The sequence below is a fragment of the Hetaerina americana genome, unplaced genomic scaffold, assembly GCF_022747635.1.
Source record: "Hetaerina americana unplaced genomic scaffold, ioHetAmer1.1.p SCAF_3, whole genome shotgun sequence".
Classification (NCBI taxonomy): domain Eukaryota; kingdom Metazoa; phylum Arthropoda; class Insecta; order Odonata; family Calopterygidae; genus Hetaerina; species Hetaerina americana.
In genome coordinates this window covers 68805330-68828435 of record NW_027286874.1, presented here as the reverse complement: position 1 = coordinate 68828435, position 23106 = coordinate 68805330, and the positions used below count along the sequence as shown (strand labels likewise).

At 34.6% G+C, this 23106-nt stretch overlaps 1 protein-coding gene across 3 annotated transcripts; it reads left to right on the top strand.

Moving 5' to 3' along the window:
- Positions 1-588: 588 nt before the first annotated feature.
- elgi (E3 ubiquitin-protein ligase NRDP1 elgi) lies at positions 589-19054 on the top strand. 3 transcript variants are annotated; one of them, XM_071588449.1, is made up of 8 exons: positions 589-617; positions 1183-1282; positions 1356-1498; positions 1914-2070; positions 3193-3324; positions 5127-5282; positions 14773-15031; positions 17831-19054. In XM_071588449.1, the coding sequence occupies exons 2-8, from the start codon at positions 1193-1195 to the stop codon at positions 17872-17874; spliced, it is 981 nt and encodes a 326-aa protein (XP_071444550.1). In that variant the 5' UTR covers positions 589-617; positions 1183-1192; the 3' UTR covers positions 17875-19054. The 3 variants fall into 3 exon arrangements, with proteins under 3 accessions (XP_071444550.1, XP_071444547.1, XP_071444548.1); XM_071588446.1 differs by lacking the exon at positions 589-617 and adding an exon at positions 758-890; XM_071588447.1 differs by lacking the exon at positions 589-617 and adding an exon at positions 979-1003.
- The last annotated feature ends 4052 nt before the right edge of the window (positions 19055-23106 follow it).

Below are 23106 nucleotides of genomic sequence, written 5' to 3'. Positions count from 1 at the left end.
CTGACAAAAATGTTAGGAGGGCTCCTAAGACACCAGAAGTTTGAAGTTCAATATTAATTTTCAAAAGGCAAAAGAATTCTCAGGATTTTTAAATTAATTGTGGTATTTTTGAGAAAGCCTTAAATGTTGCCAATAATAATGTTACAGGGATGCTAACATTAAAATGAGGTATGATTGTTTCAATGCATAAATAATGCACCCCTAATTTTAATTCGTGGCAACGCTACTTATTGAATTTAATTACCCATTTGGATAGGTTCATAACACTTAAGTCACATAAACGCCACTCGTACAATGTCGATAAATTGTCTCAGCGAATCTCATGGAAGTCTTATTATTTCTTTCTTACGAATTATTAGCCTGCCACCAAGATGAGCCGCCTTTCATTTTTATTCACATCAAATAGAGATACCAATCAATTATTTTAATAAGTGATGGTTCCGTAGGAAAAGAGCAAGATTACAAGCATCTCAACAAACGCCCATCCCAAACGTCTCAACAAACACACACCTGCAAGAGCCGGGAACCATTTAGCCCTTTGAAACCATAGGCGGCGCTTCAAAAAGCACACACATGACAATTTCAAACATGCCTAAATGAAAAATTTGAAACGAGAGGTAAGATTTTGATCGCGATAAAATATCTTTAAATTTGAATGTTGACTTTTTTGAACCTATGTTTTTATGTTTTCATGATCGACAAATTTTTCATACATGTTCGAAATTTGTGTGTTTTTTGTTTTACCTATGAAGGAATAGGGGTCTGCAAGAATGAAATTGTTAAATATCTTTCAAAAATACTAGTAATTCCAAGTTATGTCCTGTTTTTAGCATTAAAATGCACTAGAGACTTCAGAACTCATAGTAGTAAAGTAGTTTTTTGTAAACTTGGTAAGATACAGCATCAATCCTTTTCTTTCTGTTTTGTTTACGGTTATTCCGAAGTTGCATGGCGATTGTAAAGTGCCCTGTCCTTGATGTTGTGATTTCTTACAAATTTAATGGTAAAATTTTTATTTACTGTCATTTTTGTTGTTTGTTAACTGTTTATATTTTTTTCTGGTGTTTTAAATTATAATTCCTTGTTATATTGTATTTTCCGAGTATCTTGCGGTCAAGCATTTGAAACGATACCTGAAAAATCGTACAGGTGCGTCACATTTGTTTTTCTTATTTATTCCAGGCAAAGAAGCATGGGATTTGATTTAAATCGGTTCCAGGGAGAAGTTGACGAGGAACTTGTTTGTCCTATTTGTTCGGGAGTGCTCGAAGATCCTCTGCAAGTAAGTTGCTAGGTATATTATGTTATCATTGTAAATAATTGATGTCAGTGTGTACTAATGAGATTATTTTCAGGCCCCTGAGTGTGAACATGCATTTTGCCAAGTATGTATTCATGAATGGGTTTCTCGTCAGCCAACATGCCCTGTGGATAGACAACCAATTACCTCTGCTCAGTTGAGACCAGTTCCTCGAATACTGAAAAATCTTCTTTCAAGGTAAAAAAAACTCGTATTATGAATGAATCACGAGTTAAAGCAGCTTATTTACCCCATTGCGTGTGTTCTAAGTTTTTTATTTAGGTTTACTCTTAATATACCATATCTTTCTCAGTTAATATGGCGTTTGTAATTACATTTGGTTGAACCGCTTGGAATTACCTTTATCATATTAATACTAGGAGGATATTTCATTGAACGTTAATATGGCGTTTGTAATTACATTTGGTTGAACCGCTTGGAGTTACCTTTATCGTATTAATACTAGGAGGATATTTCATTGAACTGCATATACTAGTAACTAGATGTGTTTGTGTCATGATTTATATTAGGAAATATCATTTATCTCTTTTTCTTATTGAATCTGTGGCGCTAATATCGTTTTGTAAGCTGCATTTGAATTATTTTTTCACAGATTATGTATAACTTGTGATAACATATCCTTTGGCTGTACATCTGTAATGAAATTGGATGCACTAGCGTCACATCTGGAAGATTGTCCACATAATCCTAAAAGACCAATCAGATGTGAGCAGGGTTGTGGTTTAGTTATTCCTAAAGATGAGATTAAGGTGAGTTATGTTCACTTGGCAAACTTTACTTGCATGTATATCTCCCCTGAGGTGTTAATTTTAAGTTTAAAAGGGAAGGATTACTGTGCAATTATGGGTAAATATTATTGTTCCTGTGGTATACATGTCCTTGCACAAGTGCATTAAGAGACTTATTTCACATGGTAGAGAGATAAATATTTTCCTGGTGCAGAAATTCGTTTTGATGAAAAATTGTTTTTTTTCATTGACCTCCAAATTTGACCACTCTGAAGAACAAATTATAACAATTTTGCAAACTAGTCCCTTGACTGAGGTTTGTATTATTGCCTTAGGCAGTTAGGTTGTTTCTTGGAAAGACTGGTAGTTGTGGCTTTTCTTATTTATCAAACTATTGCCAAAGTAGATGCCAGTTTGATTGGCGTTGTGTCTAGTATGCTTACCTGCTATCTTCCAATGCATCTTATAGAAAACTATGACCAATTATATTTTCTATTAATATGATTTAAGATGCATATCTCAGCTAAATCATTGGAGAAGTTGAAATTTCAAAACTAAATTAAACTTCTAATTCTCATCTGTTCAGATTCAGATGTTGGTGTACTTGTTTGAAAACCCCCTACTTTGCTGGGTGTGCATTCTACTCGTAAATTACAGTAAGTAGGAAATTATCAGAGGTTTGGTGACTTTCAAATCAAAGGAGTATTGTTTCTACCTATATTTGATCTGGGCAGCCCATATATTTTGAAATAATAATTGTATATGTTACGTTTTCTTGGGGAATGGTACTTGTAAAGACTTGTGAAGTTGGCTCCTTTGTGGGGGCAACATTTTAGCCTCACTACTTCGAGTTTAAAGTCAGTTTTCTTACTGGTCCACATGCCCATGTCTCCACCGCGCATAGATTTTGATTAGTCCATTGTTTTTCTTCTCTTTCATTATCTTGTAGTTACTTTCTTAATCCGTTTAAAAATGTTCAAATTGTTGTTCTGTGGCATCTCAGAACAGAGTTTTGTAATCTTACCTTATTTCTTATTCTTGAACACTTTTAAGGCTTTAAAAGTATGAATGTCTGCTCGCTGTCTTGAATTTATTTGTTCCACCTGCATTCTTAATTTTACTAAGGAGGGATTGTATTTTCAGGACCACAACTGTGTTAGGGAGCTTCGTTCCTTAATCCATACACAGCAGCAAAAACTTGGAGACTTCCAGCAAGGGATGGCGGAGATGCGTTTTCAAATTAGTGAGCAAAAGAGAGAGTTACAGCTACTGAAAGTAAGAGCCAACCCTTTGTTAAATTACACTTATGTGTTGAATTAGAAGCATATTTTCTCGCAATATCATGGTGTTGTATTCACTTATGATTGGTCAGTTTGTTTATTAATTAAAAAAATTATTGAAGCTTTAAACTCCGACATTGGTGATTTATGTAGATCAAAGGTTTGTCATAATTCTTTACAGAGCTAGTTTTTATCAATTGCAGTGTTTCATAAAGGAGGACCACTAATAATAATAATATTTATATCATGAATACATATACATGTATGTATAACCATTTAAAGGGTGTTTCATAAAGATAAGACAACTATGGGATATGGGAAGGATTCGTTTATAAGCATTTTGTTCCATGAATGTGTGTGTAGTCTATGCTCCTTAATTATGGAGCTATGGCAGTTAAAACATTCCATTGAGCAGACCTACCGTTATCATTAAAATGCATCATTGCATCGTTAAAGTTCATTGATTTGAACTTAAAATTTTAAATAAATAAACAAAGTATGTTTCTTTTTAAACATATTGTATATTTTGTTTACCATTTACATGTTTCAAGATGGCCCCTGAAAAGTTCCAAAATAAATAATTTCAAAATCCCAAGAAACAGTGTGAAATGCTGGGACAGTAACTTTTAACGTAGTCATCCAATAAATCTGTATTTCAATGCAACAATTTCATGGTGTAAAAATCATTCACCTTGACCAGGATCCAAGCCCATATGTTCATATCTCGGTCAATGTGTGAATGATTTTTACCCTCTGAAATTGTTGCATTGTAATGTAGAAATTGTTTCCACCATAACTTTTTCTATTCAAAAGTTGCAAAATTTTATGTTATTTAGAAAATATTAGAAAATAAAATTTTCAATCGTTTAGTTTAGGCCTCATGCTCATTGTACGAAATATGCTTAAAATATCACATACCATACTCTGAAGTTGTTCACTATCTTCATTAATCACCTGTTACAACATTCTCAAAAAATTCACATGGGTTATAGTTAGATTTGCTTTACAGTATTAGATTAATTGTTCTTGTAAACATTGATATTGGTGGAGTGAATCAGATGTGTCATGGAATCTTATTGAATATACTTATTTCAATTGAAATATATTTTGGATCATATTTTATGTAAATTCAAATAAATAGAAATATTTTGTCAAAATATAATCTATTCTTCCATTCTTTTAAAAATGATGCCCAAACGTTTTTTTGGTGTTTGTTGCTGCATTGTGGTGCAATATTGTTCTACCGCATCAAAAAAACATTTTCACCCATGCATTCACCCAAACAAGCATTTTTAATAAATTTATTCTTTTGTCCATCAGACTTTTTCCTTGGAAATATGGTAGTAAAATGTTTAATGGATACATTTGCCCTCCATACTATTCATTGAAACAGTAAAAATTGATCCAGATCATCTGAAAACGATAAACCCACAACAAAAGAGATATTAACGTTGCAGCATACTTATTATCTTGCTGAGATAAATTTTCATTATTGAAAGTAACTTGAATTCAAGTTTTGGAGCATGGTAAGGTGATGCATGATATTGTACATGTGTGTGTGTTGAGCTTCAGAATATGTAATTATGTTTTTCATTAAATTTATTTAATTTTAAAATCCCTAATGGGAAGATATCATAAGCTTTTATACCTAAATTAAAATAGTATTATTTGATTCCTACTGCCAAAAACTCCTAATCCATGTTTGAATCATGATGAATAATTATCTGTTTAGCATTAAACTGTAAGAGGTTTTTTAAAAGATGTTAATTCAGTTAATGATTTTTTGACTGATACTAGGATTTTATGCGTGCTATGAGGATCTCAAACCCAGCCATGCGAGCCATAGCTGATAGAATGGAACGTGATGAAGTGATACGCTGGTCGAACACACTGGTTCGAGCGAGGGTGACTCGTTGGGGTGGAATGATATCAACCCCAGAGGTGGCGTTAAGGGTAAGTAAGAGTGATGAATGCAGAGGAGGCCATATGGAATTGAGCACAAAAGAGACCAAATTGACTGACTGTCTTTATTAATGTTCATTGATTCATGCATCCGCTCTCTGCTTGTTTTTTTCCCATGAAACTTTTTCAGAAAAGTGTTATTTTCTGCATTAAACGTATTTCAGCAGTCTACGGCATAGTCTATAATTGATAAGAATATTTGTTTACGCACCTAGAATTCTGGGTGGAATGGCATGAGTAAAATCAAGAGGTCATTCATCTGAGGGTATAATCTAGGAAAATACATGCAATTCATAATATTTTCATTATTACGAGATGAAATTGCATTAATTGTTTGAAAGTAACTAATAAGTGAAGTACAAACTGAGCCTATGCCTTTCAGTCAAGGCATTAGCATTTATATGAAGAGCCACGATCCAACCTGCAAATTACTGTCATTTGCAATTCACTCAAAATACTTTTCTAAGTCCTCTAGTTCAAATAGTTTTGTGAATACTAATTACACCATTTTTATTTTGACTTTTAAAATCACATAGTAGAAGTGCATTAACTGCGTTTGTTTCCTATGAGAAACTCCTGTATATTTCTTCCTCATCTTTATGGATATAAGTAACTACCATAAATAGAAAGTTAATGAAATAGCACTTAATCATATAAGAAATAAAATTTCATGTAACTTGTTTCAGCTTTACAAAGCTATCATCACATATTCTTGTAAATAACTATTCTGACACATTAAAAGATTAAATTCAATGGTGGAGAGCGATGTCTACTCTTTTTTTAAAGCCAATCAATTCTGCATGTGCATGCAAAATTTTTATTTAAAAGATATACCATGTTTTGACGATATGATAGGTATAGTAGGAAGCACTTGTGCACTGTTCCTCACTGTCCCTTTGGAAGTGGCCAGTTTAATTCTCTTTCTTGAAAAAAGACCAAGGATGCATTTGGATTATGTGCCAGTAAGGCATTTAGTCTGTATATTTAGAATAAAAATAGCATCAATCTGACCATCTGTGCCAACTTTCGCCTATTTCCTTTCCTTTCTCACTCTAATCTGCATCCCATGTTATACTCAACACACAATATTCTGTTGGAACCTTTCTGCTCCTTTTGTATCACACAAATTTAACTTCTGCAGGTCGGAATCTGAAAGGTTTTTTCATGTTGTAGAAAATGTGTTTTTCCATGTGGTTTTACCATTGATGACTTTTAGTCCTGGTGATAATGACTAATTTAGAGTGAACCAAAGGCATATAACAGTGTGCTGGTTATAACGCCTTGTTGATGATCAACATTTTTACAGTTAGATCTGTTGCTTGTGGCTTAAGGTTGAATGTATTAATGTTTCCCATATAATATGATGCTGAATAGAAATTCTGCAACACAATGTATGGCATCTCAAAAGGTCACGTTCTTTCATGTAGATAATCTGTACACATGCAATGTTCCTTTCACAGGTTTACTGGCTTGTTTGAGCTTGTGAAAAATTAATGGAATTACTTCATTTATTTTCTCCCTTGAACTTAATTATAAAATCTTAAATCCAATGGTCTTGTAATAAAGGGAGTATAATTAATTTTTATAAACTCACATTCCTTTATGAAAATCCCAAGGAAAAAAATGGGAAAAGTAGTGAAAAAACATCGGAAAGGCAGTGGTTGCTAATGTTCTGAAGAGAAATGTATTCTGTGAGGAGAAAAAGTTGTGGAACATGATCAATAAATTTTGTGGGCGCATGTTTATGGAAAATGTTCATAATATAGACTTATATTATGTATAAATTCATTAGAAAACAGTTGGTGGAAGGCATTAGGATTAACAGTTAATCTATGGTAAAAATTTGGAATTTAACAGTGAAATGGGTGAACAGGATAAAAGTACTTTCCAAAATTTGCATAATTCACTTTCAGGAAGATGTAATGAATTGATTTGATTTGGTTTCTGCAATTCTTAATTCAATGTCAAAAGGAAGAGACCATGATAACTAGGTTTGGCAATTGAAGCAATCCCATAATCGTCGTAGGTTCAGTTACTAGGAGCAAAAGCAATTGTTTGAAATTCATTGAAAAGAGAAACTTGCTGTGGACTGATTTTTTGTGAAATGAAACTGGACAAAAAAGTTGCTCAACAATGTGTTGGTTTTTGTTGCTGGATCCTTTCTCAGGAACTTATTTGATGATTATTTAGGGTCCTGAGATGTCAAGATTTGGATTTGGTCACCAGGAGGTCATGTGTACAATTGGAACTTACATTGAAAGGGTTTGGTTTTTGTTCTCAAGTGAGTCCAAAAAGAGTTCCACCTCAGTATTTACGAGCAATGCAACGACTGCCTAGTCGAAAAAGTTGGAAATGTGAACACAAGCAAATCTTTGAATCTCCTTAGTTCAGCCCATGACAAGCCCTTTCTTTCCAATGAAAGCTATTTTATTAAAACCAAACTGAAACGTTATTCGCTGCGAAAAATTATTCCGAACATCAAAAGTTTCAGATAGCATTTGAATTGCAAAAGTTGGTGTTCAAATAGACATTAATTTACTTTAGCTTATACATTGAAATTACTTTGATAATGGATTAGCGTTTTTGTTAAAGAGTATAAATTCTGTCTGAAAAAATATAATTAAAATAAAGTTACATAAAAAAATACATTGGTGAATTTATAATCAAGATGACTAATCAATTTGTTAGCATTCACAATGCAAATTGTCTGCTTTGCTTTGTGTTGATAATTGAAATTTTGCCTAGTGAGCTATTGGCAGTAGATTTGTGTCCTACTGGCCATGTTAAATTGGTTTTTAGTGTGCAATGCAGCTGAAGTTAAGGCTGTGCTGACAAAAAAGGATTCTGAATAGATATATTTTTAGTATTTTGTGCCTAGAAGCATGATGGGAAGTATCATAGAAGTAAAGATTCATGGACTGAAAAAATCTTAATACTTTTCATAATAGGTGGGTTTGAATTGCACTGCAGGAAGGTATCCTTAATTATGTAGTAATTAGAAAGCTTTTCAAATAGTCTGATTCTGTACATAAAAGCCAAGTGTAATGGATGTTCTAGTTTTCAAAACAAGGAATTGTCTGAATTCCCCTAAGCAAATGGGAGTGGAAGATGGAGTGGTGCAGTGTGGATGAAATATGCTATCTATACAAATCTCATGCTTTAGTATGCATTTTAATTGTAAGTAACTATTATTTAGCACTCTACTTTTTAAGATAGGTTTTATTTTTATTTTATGAAATCTCAATAGACTTTCATTCCTGTATCCAATTCTTCCCATACCTCTTTTACAATTGCTTCCGCATGTATGTTGAAAGCAAAGGTGATAATGGACACCCATGTATTACCCCTTTTCCTGACTCTGTCCATCCTGACTCTCCACCTAAACAGTCTCAGACATATTCAGGTTGTGGATAAGTTATAGCGATCACTCTGGTCTACTACTATTTTCTGCTATATATTCATTATTTGGGGACAGGGTAGTCCGGGGTAGAGAATATGACTACTGACTGGAGGGCCCGAATTTGATTCATGGTCATGTCTTTCTGGGCACCCTCAGCTTCACACGAGCTATGTTATTATTTTGGTACCTGAACTTCCTGGGAAACCATAGCCGTCACAGGGAGAGGATCTACCCCCCTACCCTGATGTGTGAATTTTACATGCCATTGGGATTAGTATTGGGTGAATTCTATCATCATCTACCAAACCGACCTTCAAGTCGATAACTTTGTTTATGGTTTTTCATTAATTCCATCTGATTTACTCTATTGAATGCATTCTTGAAAGCTACAGAACACTCAGGTACATCCTGTTTGTATTCTATGTTGCTATGTATTAGTGACCTCATTACTGCAATGGCATCAGGCATACCTCTCCCCTCCCTGAACCCAAACGGACCATCCCCTAAGTAATCATTTGACCTTTTCCCTTTATGTATGATTCTAAGTAGAATATTAGCTGCGTGAAAATAAAACTTATTGTTCTACAGTCCTCTCAATGACTGACTTTTCCTTTTTAGGAATGGGAACTGACAATGATTCGACAAAGTATTCCGGCCAAATTCCTCCCCCATGAAATATACAATAGTCCACTAGTCCATAAAAACTCTCACTTCAAGTTTTCCTAAACCCTTAAGTAATTTTATGGGAATATTACCTACATCCATGGCTTTATTTGAATTTGATTTCCTCAATACCCTTTCTCTCTCACCAGAAACCATGTCTCACCATGCCTGGACTGAAACTCTCTCATGCCACCTTCTCTTGCTATGCCCAGGCTTGTTGACCTATGTGTTTACCATATAGATTTTCTATTTATTTTTTATTGAAAGTAATATTGCATTGTAATTGTCTTCATCAATGCAGGGGTCAGTTTTGTATTGCTCCTAAAAATGAAACTTATAGCAGCAATTCCAATGTGTGCCATACAGAAAAAAATATAGGTAATAGGATGTCATTTGCTTCCAAAATTAAGAGTTCAACTCTTTAAAAACCACACTTGGTAATACAGTGTAGGAATTGGAGTTGGTTTGAGTATTCAGTCCTTTAATTTATTTAAAAGATTCAGGCATTTAATTTATTTAAAAGATTGTGATGTATGATATAAAAAATTATCATTAAAAATTCTATCTACGGGAGTCAATCAAAAATCTAATTTGCAATGTCCTGCAGCAATGACATCATTTGTACTTCCAGTAATTGGATAGACAATACAAGAGGCATCTATAAAAGTTCCACCAGTAAATTCAAAGTCAACTGTTGGACTATATCTTTGAGTGATGGGATAGACACACATTTAATTGATGTTTAGTTAAAACTTCCTACTTTAATCCTCTGTTTTCTCAAGCCTTCAGTCATTTATTGGTATATCTTCATTTGTTTTCCTTAGTTATTAAGGAGCTACCACTGAAAGAGCTTGCATAAAACGAATATTTCTTTTAAATCCCGTTTTTCTTATTCTCAACTGGGATTGCATTCCTACTGTCCATGTTTTTTAGTTTAAATGGGGATGTGATTGCTCTGGAAATGAATGGTGCATACATTTCCCATTTCAAGAAAGATCTTCCTATGCCTTATGTGTAGTGACATTCCCATTTGTCTATGCAGTGGGCTGTATATGAAGCTGGAAAGATTTTGTTTAAATGATGCTACGAAATTTAGGATTTATTTTTCTTAGTAATATATTTGTAATACATATGCATAGCTGATTGCATTATCATCTCAAAATTCACCTCCAATAGTAATTCCATTTCATCAGCTATGCTTTTTCTCTCATAAAATTGTTCTCCTTAAAAATTTGTGTGTAGCAAAATTTCATAGTGTAATTGTCAACAATTTAAATCACACTTTTTATTTCACAGTTTAGCACAGTCATCTAGAACTGTTATAATTAACAGTTATTCATTCCATTGATGAAATTGTTTTAGATTCTTGTTAAATATATGGATAGAATAATTTGTATCTGGAATTTCTACAGCTATTACAAATCACACTCAGGATTTTTTTCCTTTGAATAACAGCAGTTGATGCAATGTGTGTTATGCCAACAACATATTCTTTTAATTTCATCTCTAATTGATTCCTCTTAAAGGGTTTTTATTCTGGTGGTAAATGCATATACCTCCCGGAAGCTGAAGTACATAAAACTGTATTGAAAAGTTACAGGTTGTAGGAATACCCTAAATTAAAGTTACCATTTGCTGTCATTTCTCATTGCAGACACTTGTTTTTAAGTAGCCCACTGTGATGCCCACAAAATGGTAAGCAAATGTTGACTCCATGCTTTATTCTTTGAGAATTTTTTGTCAGATCCTCTATAGAACACCTTGCAAATTTTGGTGGTGTTTAAAAGGAGCTTTTTAGCATGTTTCTTTTTATCTGAGAGGAAGAATATAGATGCATGCATCAGGATGATTTACAATCTCCAAAAATCTCTGTGATAGGATGAATTCAGAGTACTACTGTTTTGCTGTTTTCATAGAAGGTTAATTTCTGCCCTAAATGACTTCATTTTAGCATAGTATGTTACTGTTTGTTTTAAAATTAACATTATTATGCATAGTGTCAGTAAGTGTATGGTAGTTAGCGACATTTTTTAAAATTAGTGTGCCTAAAATTATGGCATCAGTAGTTCTTACTTACCTTGGTAAGATGATTGGAATTTTTGAAACTTTTTATATATTTATCTTACAAAAGAAATCAATATACTATAGTGTAGATCTTTGCATTTTTATTGATACTAAAATTGTCCTTGCTGTGAAAATCATATTTAATATAGCTCAATAGCTTACACACAGGGAGTGGAAAGTGGTTAATGAAGAATTAATATTCATATTTTGTGGAAGTGTGTATGAGTTTTAAGACTTCATGTATGAAACTCTGGCCTTGGACTGTAACCTTCATGTGATGGAAGGATTTATGCATCCTGATGACCCCAAGAGCTGTGCTGACAGGAGCAATTATAATTGCTCCTGGTTGGGTCGCCCATGTCGGATAGGTCAAAGGTTTAAGGGTAGAGGGCAGACAAAAGGCAGTCCACATAGCATGTATTCCTTAGTGAGGTGGCTGCGAAGGTGTCTGATTCCATTAGGATAGCCATTGGAGTAATGGTGTCAAATTGAAAACAATATTAATTAAGACAACAGAAAACTATTTCATTATGAAAGGCAAAGCTTCCATGCTGGTCATTACATGAATTCCTTGAAAAGCGGCAGCAGTGCAGATGACTCAGAAAAGGGCCAAATTAGTTTAAATAGGGACTTGGAATATTAGGACAACGATGAAGGCGGGGATATTAGAGAATTTAAAGTGAGAGATGGAGAGAGGAAATAGAGATGTAATAAGGCTGTGTAAGGTAAGATAGAAGGATGTCGGAGAGTACTGTAGTGATAATCTTAGAGTAATATATAGTGGAGGGGAAGAGAGCCAATGAGGGCTCACAATAATATTGAGTAAAAAGGTGGAAAGAAACGTAGAGCAAGTGACTAATGTGCATAGATTAAGCGACTGATGGAATATTTTTTGTAGAAATAAAAGCTGAACTGGCAAACTTGGTGGTTATTCAGGATAACATGTCACCAAGAAGTCATAGTGAGGAAGAAGCATATATGCTCTGATAGTGATAGAGGATTTGAATGTGACAGGCAAATGTTAAAAATATAGGCAAAGGAAGAGATGGTAGTGAGGTGGGGCATTACAGTTCAGGAACAAGAAATGACAATGTGGAGAAAGTAATTGAGTTCTGCAGAAGGCAGGGGTTAACCATCACCAACAATTGGTGCAGACACCACTAAAGGCATAGGTATGCATAGAAAAATGACAGGGGACCCACAAAGGTATCATTTAGCCTCTATTGGTTAGGCACCAATTTAGGAACAGCGTGATTAAGTTGCATAATTTTCTGGGAGTGAATGCAAACTCGGATCATAATTTATTAATAATGAATTGTAGTATCAGATTCAAGAATATTAAACAGGGAAGTTGTGCAAGGAAATGGAATGTAGAAGCACTAATTGGATCAACGAGGAAGGAGTATCAGGAGACTGTAGAGAAAATCACCTTTAAGGAATGAGAGCTGAGTACTACATGTACAGGAAAATGGGAACATATCAAAAAAAGGGATATCAGAAGCTGAAAATGAAATGATAGGAACAGTAAACGGGAAAAGTACTAGGGAATCATTCATTATGGATGAGATGTAGTTTTAGTATTTAGGGGAGGCGACCGACAGCTAAGGTTATTTTTGCCATTAGGGATGGGCAGGAAAGATGAAGGGTGGAGAGGAACCCAGCATCGGTATTAGCCTGCTCTTAACGAAAGGGGTCCACAGCTTAACATCCCATTCAACAGATGGCATAGTCACTCAAAGTGCCCTCCACAAAGTGCCTCAAGTAGTGATCGAGATACCTCTGAAAAATATTCATTACCACCGGGATTCGAACCCAGGCCCCCTGGATGGAAAGCCAGTACAATAGCCACGGCACCATCTCGATCCCCTGGATGAGATGATTAGAGAGAAGGAAATGGAATGATGCCAACATAGAGGTAGAAGAGATTCTTATGAGATAAATGATAAACAGAGTAAAAGAAGCATGTAGAGGTTGAAGTGCGAGAATATGGATAGTTTTGTATATGATGCAATGATAAATGTATTTAAAATGATGAATCTCAAGGTTGCTTGGTTGTTTTACTGCACTCTTAATCTCTCCCATTCATTTCCTTATTTTGTTCGCTTGCTACAACTGCTGGGGTCTTGGAGAATCTTCAAATACGTATACGCCCAAAATACTCAGTTTGTACAAAATTCCATGTTCGTTAGTCTTTTGCTCCAAAGATTTGTTGACTTCTCTTTATGAAAAATTTTGAATTTCAATGGTAAACTGTCAAGCTTTAGCAGTTAATGTTGAATGTAAACAGTGAAAGTTGAATTTTCATAGATTTATCCAAAGGAAGTTCAATTTGTATTTTATGGTAAATTGATTAATTTTTTGACATTAAATTAACATTTTTTCATTTCATCATTTTTTACTGTAAATTAATCATTCCCAATTTACTATTAACTTTTCAAAAGTTTTTAACAATGAGTGCGGCCTTGTATTCTTCCATATCAAATGGCAATTGTCTTGTACCTTGATAGTTCTTTCATGTATCCTACCCAATTAAGTTGTAGGGGCCATGTGTTTATTTCATGGTCTACCAATTACTGCAATTCCCTATTATCGTACTATTTTCCTGATGAACCAATTGAGTTCCATGGCATGCCTTGCCCACCTAATTTATTTTTTCTCCAAACAATGCTCCTTATGGCCTCTTATTCTTAAACTTCCCCATATATTTCCTCACATTCGTTTTCTACAAAAGTTTGCTCTTCAGTGTCCCTGGCAACAATTTTCTGATTCTGCATGTTTTGCAGTACCTGGTGAGGATATCAAGTTTTCAAGAAGTACAAAATTGAATCATTGTCTAGGAAATCAGTGAAAATACTGTAGAGATTGCGAGGAAGTGCATCATTGTGTATGTCAGAAGGAGTAATTAGAGTTCAAAGAAAATGAAAGAAGAGATAAATGCTACATTAGAAAATTGCAATTGTTCACAATGAAGGGTCTCATTTTTAAAAACTTAACATTTTCATCAAAAAATCTTAATAAATTCTTCATGGGTGCAATGCTGCACAATGTATCACCTATGAAGCACTTATGCCTATTGCCCATATACTTAATAGTCCTCTGTATTCTTGTAAATTTGGAACAGAACTGATACCTATGCTCTCTTTCCCTCATTCTGCTATGTATATGTTTTTAAATTCCCAAAAGAGGATTCCTCATGAGCAAAAACATGCCTGTTTTTGGCTGGTGTAAGTTTTAACGAGAGCAGTGAAGTTGCAGTGATGTGTTTAGGGTGTTTATATCTTTCTCCTGTCATAGGAAAAAATTTATGTTTAGAGGCAGTCTATAAAATTACAAGTAAAAACTCTCTCCTTGCAGACCCTGGTGAAGAGGGCTCTGTCCGAGTGCAATTGTCCCCCCCACATAGTGGATGACCTGATAGAGAGAGCACACGAGAGTCGATGGCCCCCAGGCTTGAGTTCTTTGGAGACTCGACAGGCAAACAGACGACAGTATGAGAATTTTGTCTGCAAGCGGATACCCGGGCGCCAAGCAGTTGTGGTCCTGCAGTGCGACAATACCCACATGTCGGAAGACATGATGGTTGATCCGGGCCTTGTGATGATCTTTGCACACGGTATTATTGAGTGAATGCGTGAGGATGAGGATGCTTGTTGCTAATTATTTTGAAAGGGGTCGTTTTGGAGTGTGGGAAGATGATGGCTCACCACTTTCCCCTGTGCCAATAAATTTACAGTGTTTAAATTTTATCATTCTAAAATTCTTATGTGGCTCTGCCATAATATAATTTTTTTAAATTTTGTTGTTTTTCTAGTGTTGATTAGGTTGTGGCCAAGTTTTGACTGCCATATTGGTAGTCAACATGTTGAGTTTGCCTTTTGTGTCAAAAGCAATCGATGGCTGATTGATTTGAGCTCAGTAATAACTTATGATAACACATCCATGCTGTGAAATGGAATATCTTGATATCCGTTAAATATAGTTGCTTGGAAATGCTTCAATATCAAAAATATCATTGCAGTGAATCCTTGATTTTTCAGTCAATATCTTTGTCTGGAATATGTGAAATAGATCCAGTGTTCATAAACACAAGTCCATCAGAACAAAGAGTTGGCTGAATTAAAGGGTAATTTGGGTCAGGCAAACCAAATACTGTAAATCATTCATTTTATGCTCTCTAGATCAATTTAACAGCCTCCTTTAAATAATATTAGAACATTTTATGTTCAAATAAATTTTTATGGAGAGAATATTTTAAAGACTTGATCCTTAAAGCTTTCAAATACCAGAGACATTTTTATGATGTTTTTATCATGATTGTTAGGAATGTTCCATCTCTTCTTGATGGAAAGATATTTTTAAATAATTTAATTTAATTTGAAGCTGAATCAAATGCAAATTGAATATAAATTGGCATGTTCATATGGAAATTATTTTTTATGAAGGGTATTTGAGATTTTGAAATATCATCCTCCTGTGCTTCAAGGAGAGATAAAACGGGTAAGTTTGGTTTTCCATCCAGGATGCTTTACTAGCATGTCCTCCTGTGGCATATGTTCAGAGAAATGCCTAAGTGGTAAAGAGTGTACCTTTTGTAATCTTGCATGGGTTAAATTTGAATAAAAAGCTCTTGGAACATTTTACTTTTGTTTTGATAGATTGAATCCCTCTTTAGCTGTTGAAAATAATTCTGGGGAAAATGTGGACTTCAAATATCAGCATTGTTAGACTTCATGTTGAACTTGAAATCCTCTGAATTGAGGGGCAGTTTTATCATGATACCTTTAACAAAAAGTTAAGATTGAGTACCTAAAGTATACACATTTGTTCCGGTATTCTAATTCTTAAAGTTCTCTTTGCATTCATTTACTACGGAGTAGTTATCATAAATATTGAATGTTTAAATGGCATTGTTATTTTTGTTTTTTGTGGCTGCCTTCCAACTCAACCATAATCAAAATTGAATATTATTGCCTGGGACAATTTTCTCACCAGCATCATTTGAATATATTGAACAAAAATATGACATTTAATTGCTAATCTGAGACATTTATTGTCAGTACCAAGTTTATCAAATCATGAATAAATTATTGCATAATTAGTCAGTCTATCATTTTTGGAGATCACTCTTCCCTTGGATGCATTCACATACATCCTATGGTAAATTTGTTTTTAAGTTTTCCACAAAATAATCAGTTGACTGTGTGAATGTAGATTAGCAAATAATGTTGAAAGTATTTCTGTTACCAACCAAAAGTGCATTGAAATGGAAGAGAACTAAGAATTGCATAAGAAAGGCTGTACCATTGAGCATAAAATGTGAAATTTGGATGGAAATGAGAGAGAATGGGTGAAGAGTCAAGAAAGAAAAAGTATACAGGTTGTATTATTTTCTGTGCATGAACTTCCAACACTTGCACATTGTCGTATCTCTGTCTTTTAGCATGAGGCATAAGAATGGTTCCCATTTTAACCCTGCAGAAGTAGCTTATATTGTGGTCTTTGGTAATTTTACAGTTTCTATTTACTGTTTACTTTGATTTCATGCCATTATTAAGACTTGAAAGAGTAAAGAATCCACACTTCATATTACCAATTCAGTTTCATCAAAAGTGTCCGATATTGAATTTAAATTATGTTTTACATAAACACATGCACACACTTGTGTGCGGTTGTTGAATTTATGTCTGTGACATTCACTGTAATATTTTAGTGGCAGAAGTCTCTCACTCACCCTATCTCACATTTATTTTGGCTGTTTCATGAAGTAAAACTGCTTATATTTATTTCAATCACAAAATATGATTGGTGTAGTTTTTTTTTTATTATTTCCTGGTCGATATAAAAGATGCTCAGTAAAGGCAGTGGAGCATTTTGCACTCCTTGGATGTTTTGGTTCTGTTATTTTTTTGAAAATATAAAACCCTTATAACGTTAGGAAAGCATTCACTCCACCCTTCTAATTTTATGAAATAAAGTCCCATCAATATTTAATGGCATTAGAAATTCCTCCCTCATATGTTACTTGTATTACTAATCATGGTGTAAGTTACCAGTGCTGTAAATCCTTATCTTGCAGTGAAATTTCTTAAGATTGATAAGGTTCCAAAAATTGTGCTTTGAAGTTTTGACCTATTAGGAGCTTCTGGCCAGGAGAGAAGAAAAATATTTTAACTAAGGTGCTAGTCAAATAATGTATCCTAGACCTTTGCTGAAAATTATACCATCCTAGTGTATTCAAGTAAAATTTCAGATTATCAGCACACATTGTGCATACCATTATTAATGCTACAATTTTACAAATTACCTTGAATTATGCACTATATGTTCAAGTTGATTTTGCCTGTCATTGTTCACCTTATCCTTCATTTCAATGCAGTCTTGACATATTTGCCGTTACTTTGTTGCATTTAAGGTTCAAACTTCAGTCGTGGCGTCCTGGAAGATGTGGTGGACTAAGATGAAATCAGAGCCTTCCAACAAACTCCTTAAACATGCTGTTGATGCACCATCTGGAAGATTCTATTCAATTGGTAAAATTTTGAGATACTGTCCTTGAGATGTGACAAGCCTTTCGTGGCACTCACACTTGTTTTTGGATGTTTTTAGTCCAGTTAGTTTTGAAATTAATTTGTGTGTGCCCTTGTCCACATTCCTATACCCCAACAAAACAGATTAATGTCTTACGGTGTTAATGGCACTGGCATTTAGGTATTGAGATGTTCAATCTGATTGAATAACTGTGTCATAACTATAGCTTATGTGAGAATTTAATTTGATGTCATTTTGAATGTATGGTAAATCCTCATCATGTCCTTGAGGTTCAGTTTGTGAGGAGTAAACTTCTATTATGAGGGTCTCTACGTATGAGGTTTGAATGAATCATGGTGTAATATGTTCAAGTTTGGTTGGCTTGACTTTCCAGGATTATTGTTTCACTTATTTGCTTGTGGGGGAGTAAGTTCTCTCTGAAGTAGTCCTGCAGATTTATTGTGTTCTCCTTGGATTAACTCATCAGTTTGAAGTATACTTCAATACTTTCCCTAAATATGATAAAGAAGGGAAATGAGTTATTTCATTCATTCCCCATTAGTTATATAATAGATCAGTATGCTCAACGTACAATATTTCTAAACAACGGGCAAAATTAACACTTCCTGCCAAACTAAATCCTTGGAGCATTTATAAGGTGTTTTGCGTAAATCTTACATTTCTGGGGCTGCCATGGTATCAATTATGCTTTAAATGAAATAAATTGCTGGAAAGCTTGAGGGCTGTTATTTGAAAGAATGAAGTTTGGGTTTTTGGGATATTAAATTCGTTATAGAATGTTATCCTAAAAATGTTTCATTGGCATTTTTTTGAGGTTTAAAAGAAGTGAGGAGCTGTTGTTTTTGGAAACTGGTTGTTTTAATCGAATTTAGGAAAAAGGAAAGGGAGCATCTGTTATGCTTGATCTCAAAAGCCTGTAACCTTTTTCATGCCTTTAAGGGTGGGTGTTGTGTAACTTCTATGCTTTAAAGTGTTCTATCTGCGAGTTTCATTCTGATATCTGTGCAGTAATAAGTTCACTTACTATCTTGTACATTGTTAAGTGAAATACATAAATTTATGTCGAAATAAATTTGATGATGTTTAATGTTTTGTTTATTTCATGCACTTGGACTCAGATATCTGATATAGTATTGTTTTAAGTTTGATAGAAATTTATTTTCTCTGTAGCTCATATTGAAAAGAATTGCCTTGACCAGGTCAAAGATGCCTTTCAGAATTATGCATAAGGTATCATTGAAATATGTATGAAGAGATATCTATTCATTTTCTGCGACTATTTGTCTTAGCATATCTATTCACAGTATTATTTACTAAATGTGTGATGCAACTTCCAAGTTCAATCTGTATTACTGAAATAATTCCGCTCGTCACAGGTTCATATAACAGTGATCTAAAAAATAACTGCTTCAGTGAAGTGCCCTAGTCACCACTGGATCTAAAGGTCTACAGAAATTCATAAGGTTTAAAGCATTAATATGAATTAATTATTTCATAATCAGAAAATCAATGGTAATGTAGATGGATTTTTCTCTGGCTATAGGGCAAATGATTGATAATTAACTATGTTTGTTGCAATAGGGAAATTAATTTTTACTGGCTATAGAGAGTATTGGTACTGATTCCACAAAGATGTGTGCATAGGTCATGCAAAAGATATAAGCTAACATTAATATTGTAGACTCTGTATAGTTTCTCAAGTCTTGATGGAATTAAGCAAAATTTTTATAAGTTTATTTAACAAATGATGGCAGAGGATTTATATAAACTGCCTAAGTCCTATTCTAGCATCATTGGTGACAAACTGGTGAGAATTTACAAAATATTCTCTCTGAATTCTTACATATACATTTTTAGGTGGAAAAAAAGTGGCCTGTGCAATAAATGTGCAAACTGGTGCAATCTGGCAGCCATGACACAGACTATAGCCCCGCCCACTGGTGGCACTTGTTGCCTGAGACTCAATGAGCCATCTGTGCTTGGTGGATCTCTTAGAGCTGTGCATATGGTGCCAGTTATTTCAGTTTCTGTTGTCCTTGTTTTTACTGTTTGTCGAAAATGGAAATTGACGAAATCATGGTGCAATAAATCAACATCAAGTTTTTTGGTTAAGTGTAGCAAAGTTATCAAGAAATTACTGAAATGTTGACAGCTGTTCATGGTGATAATGCTCTGAAGAAAAAATCTGTTTTCAAGTGGATTAAGTGTTTTAATGATGGCCAACAAGATGCCACAAATGATGGAAGGCTGGGATATGACCTCAACCATCTGTGTTGAAGAGAACATTGATTGTGTGCAGTCCTTTGTCCTTGCCGATTGTCAAAAAACTGTCTGAATGATAGCTGATGAACTGAATTTAGAAAAATCAACAGTGCACACTATTTTAACCGAACATGATGGATGTATCCTTCACCATGACAATGCACCTGCACGTTCAGCATTGATTGCTCGCCAGTTTCTGTCAAAAAATTCAATCACCATCCTTGATCATCCATCTTTTTCACCAGATCTCGCCCCCTGCAACGTTTTCCTATTCCCAAAATACAAAAATGTGATGGGGGGGACATCACTGGGAAGATGTGGACACAATAAAGCAAGAAACAACGAGACAACTAAAAAGCCTTACTGCTGAGGACTTCTAAGGGTGCTTTAAACAGTGGAAAAGATGATGGAATAAGTGCAGATCAACAAATGGAGAGTACTTTAAAGGGGAAAAAAATCGATGGAGACTAAATTTTGCAAAATGAAGTTTTTATGGCCTCAGTTCATGTATTTATTGGACAGACATTGTATTCAAGGTAAGATTTTAAAATATTTAATCATCTTATTTTAAATAAATGTTATGCATGTAAATCATTATTTCAAGTTAAATCAATGCTACAAACAATTAATTACTAGTCTTCTAATTATGTTTTAATAAATTTCCCGAGAATATCTAATTATGACTTCAAAAACTACTAAGTTCTGAAAGATCAACCTCTAGGGTTATCGGTCATCCACTTTATATTGGAAAGTTACATGAGTATTTCATGTGGCATGTATGTATTTAATTAAACAAGGTTTTTCAGAGAAAAATGTTTTCCTGGCAGTAAGAGACATTCCAGGATTTTGGAAAACGATTATACTAGTAAAGTGAGGATTACTAGTGTCTCCACATCATGATGCAAGGATGAAATCTTTCTACCAAGGATAAAGATCTCAATAAGGTAATATCTAGTAAATTTGAGAATACTATTTAAGCACGAAAGATTTGAGTTGATCCAATTAGGTTTTGGTGGGTTACATTGTGTTAATGTATGTATTATCAAAATAGTATTTGTTAAAGATTATGCCAGTATACTGCGTTCGTTTCACCTGGACATTTTGAGAAACAATGGAATCCTTCATAACTTCACTATATTCGTATAAAATTGGGGTTGAGGAAATGAGTAGGTGGGTGATATTTGCGGATTTGGACATGATAGCTCAAAATCCACCCAATGATTTCGAATAATAAGCTCAAAAAAACGATTGATCAAGGAGGGTGGCAGCTTGTTGCAAAGTGTCAAATTTATTTTTTGAATTAAATGAGACTTCTGGGAATGATTGATTGGATTTCATATAGTTGAATTCAACACCTGTGCTGGTAAAATATGTCAAATAATGTTTATTAGATGGTAATTATCAGAGATAAACTCTGAATATGAGAACTATTGATTTTGTTAATGGAAGGAAATGAAGTGTGAGAATTTAATGATTGTACTTCACATGTTAAGTTCACATCGATCGTGTGTACTTCTAATAACAAAAGTCGTCTACCCTAGGAAGCTTATCTAGAAATATATGTTATGACAATAACTGAATGCAGGATTCATCCAATTCCAAACTGAAGCCATGCACCTAAAATGCATAAACCCGAAGGTTGGTTTGGTTGGTGATAGTTGAGTTCACCCAGTACTAAGCCTGACAGCGTGTGAAATTCACACATCAGGGTAGGGGGGCCAGTTCTTTTCCCTGTGCCGGTTATGGTTTCCCTGGAAGATCTGGTACCTAAAAAATCACATAGCTTGGGTGGAGAAACAGGTGCCCAGAGAGGCTTGCCCGGGACTCGAACCCGGGCCCTCCGGTCAGTAGTCCAACACTCTACCCCTGGAGTACCGTGACCTGCATTATGCATATATTGATGAAATTTAGAACTATACTTTCGAGAATTATTTTTGCAAAAAGCATCAATTCTTAGCGATGAAATTGACCAAAGGCTATGCGAGAAGTCAGGAAAACCATTAAAATATTTTTTTTTAATGCCCGGCATTGTTTCCAGCTGCCCAGGCAACCAGCCGGAAAAATTGTCGCTCATTTTCTTGCCAATGTTAAACTCATCCAATCGACTCCAAGGAATTAAAGAAGAGCCACGTGAAGTTTATTCTCTGTGAATTTTCCAAAAAAATATTCAAATATAAGAGTTGGTGGCAAAGTAGTCTAACCAAGACCATTCAGCCCCGCCTTTACCACGCCAGCTGGGCATGTTCTTGTTAAAAGAGCTTTGGAACTTATTCTTCTCTTTCAAAACTTGGGACTTGGTCATTTTATTGGAATTTCAGCTGCGATGAGTGCAGCTGAGAGGCTTTGAGCCTTGGGCTACTCCGCTCCTTCAGAGAGGGCTGCGGTGGCCTTGGAATATTTTTGATCGGTGACAGACTCTGATTTGATGTTGGTTCTGCCTCGCTACCGGTCTTAGGAGAAGGGGGTCAGGTTTAATAGCATTAAAGTTAGCAAAATAAGTCCCTAGTTTTAAAAGAGAAGAAAAAGTTCCAAAGCTGGCTTCATTTGACACAAAATTTTCAGTCGCATCTAGTTGCATTTTGATTTCGATCAAAATTTGAATGTGAAAATACCGGATTCAGAGACTCGTCGTCATTTTTCATTTCTTAAAAACTCTTTGTTCCACTTGGGCTGTGGTGCATGCAATGAAAACGGTGGCAAATGCATTACAGCATATTGCAATTAATTTATACCGGCCATACTGAAAGAAAATTCTGATAAATCTGACCGTCGGATATTTATAAGTTCAAAAAAGTCATTTGAAGACATTCTTCGTAAAGCGAATTATGCAATCCCTCTGGTTTGATCACATCTGCTTTAAATGTTGCAAAGTGGTGA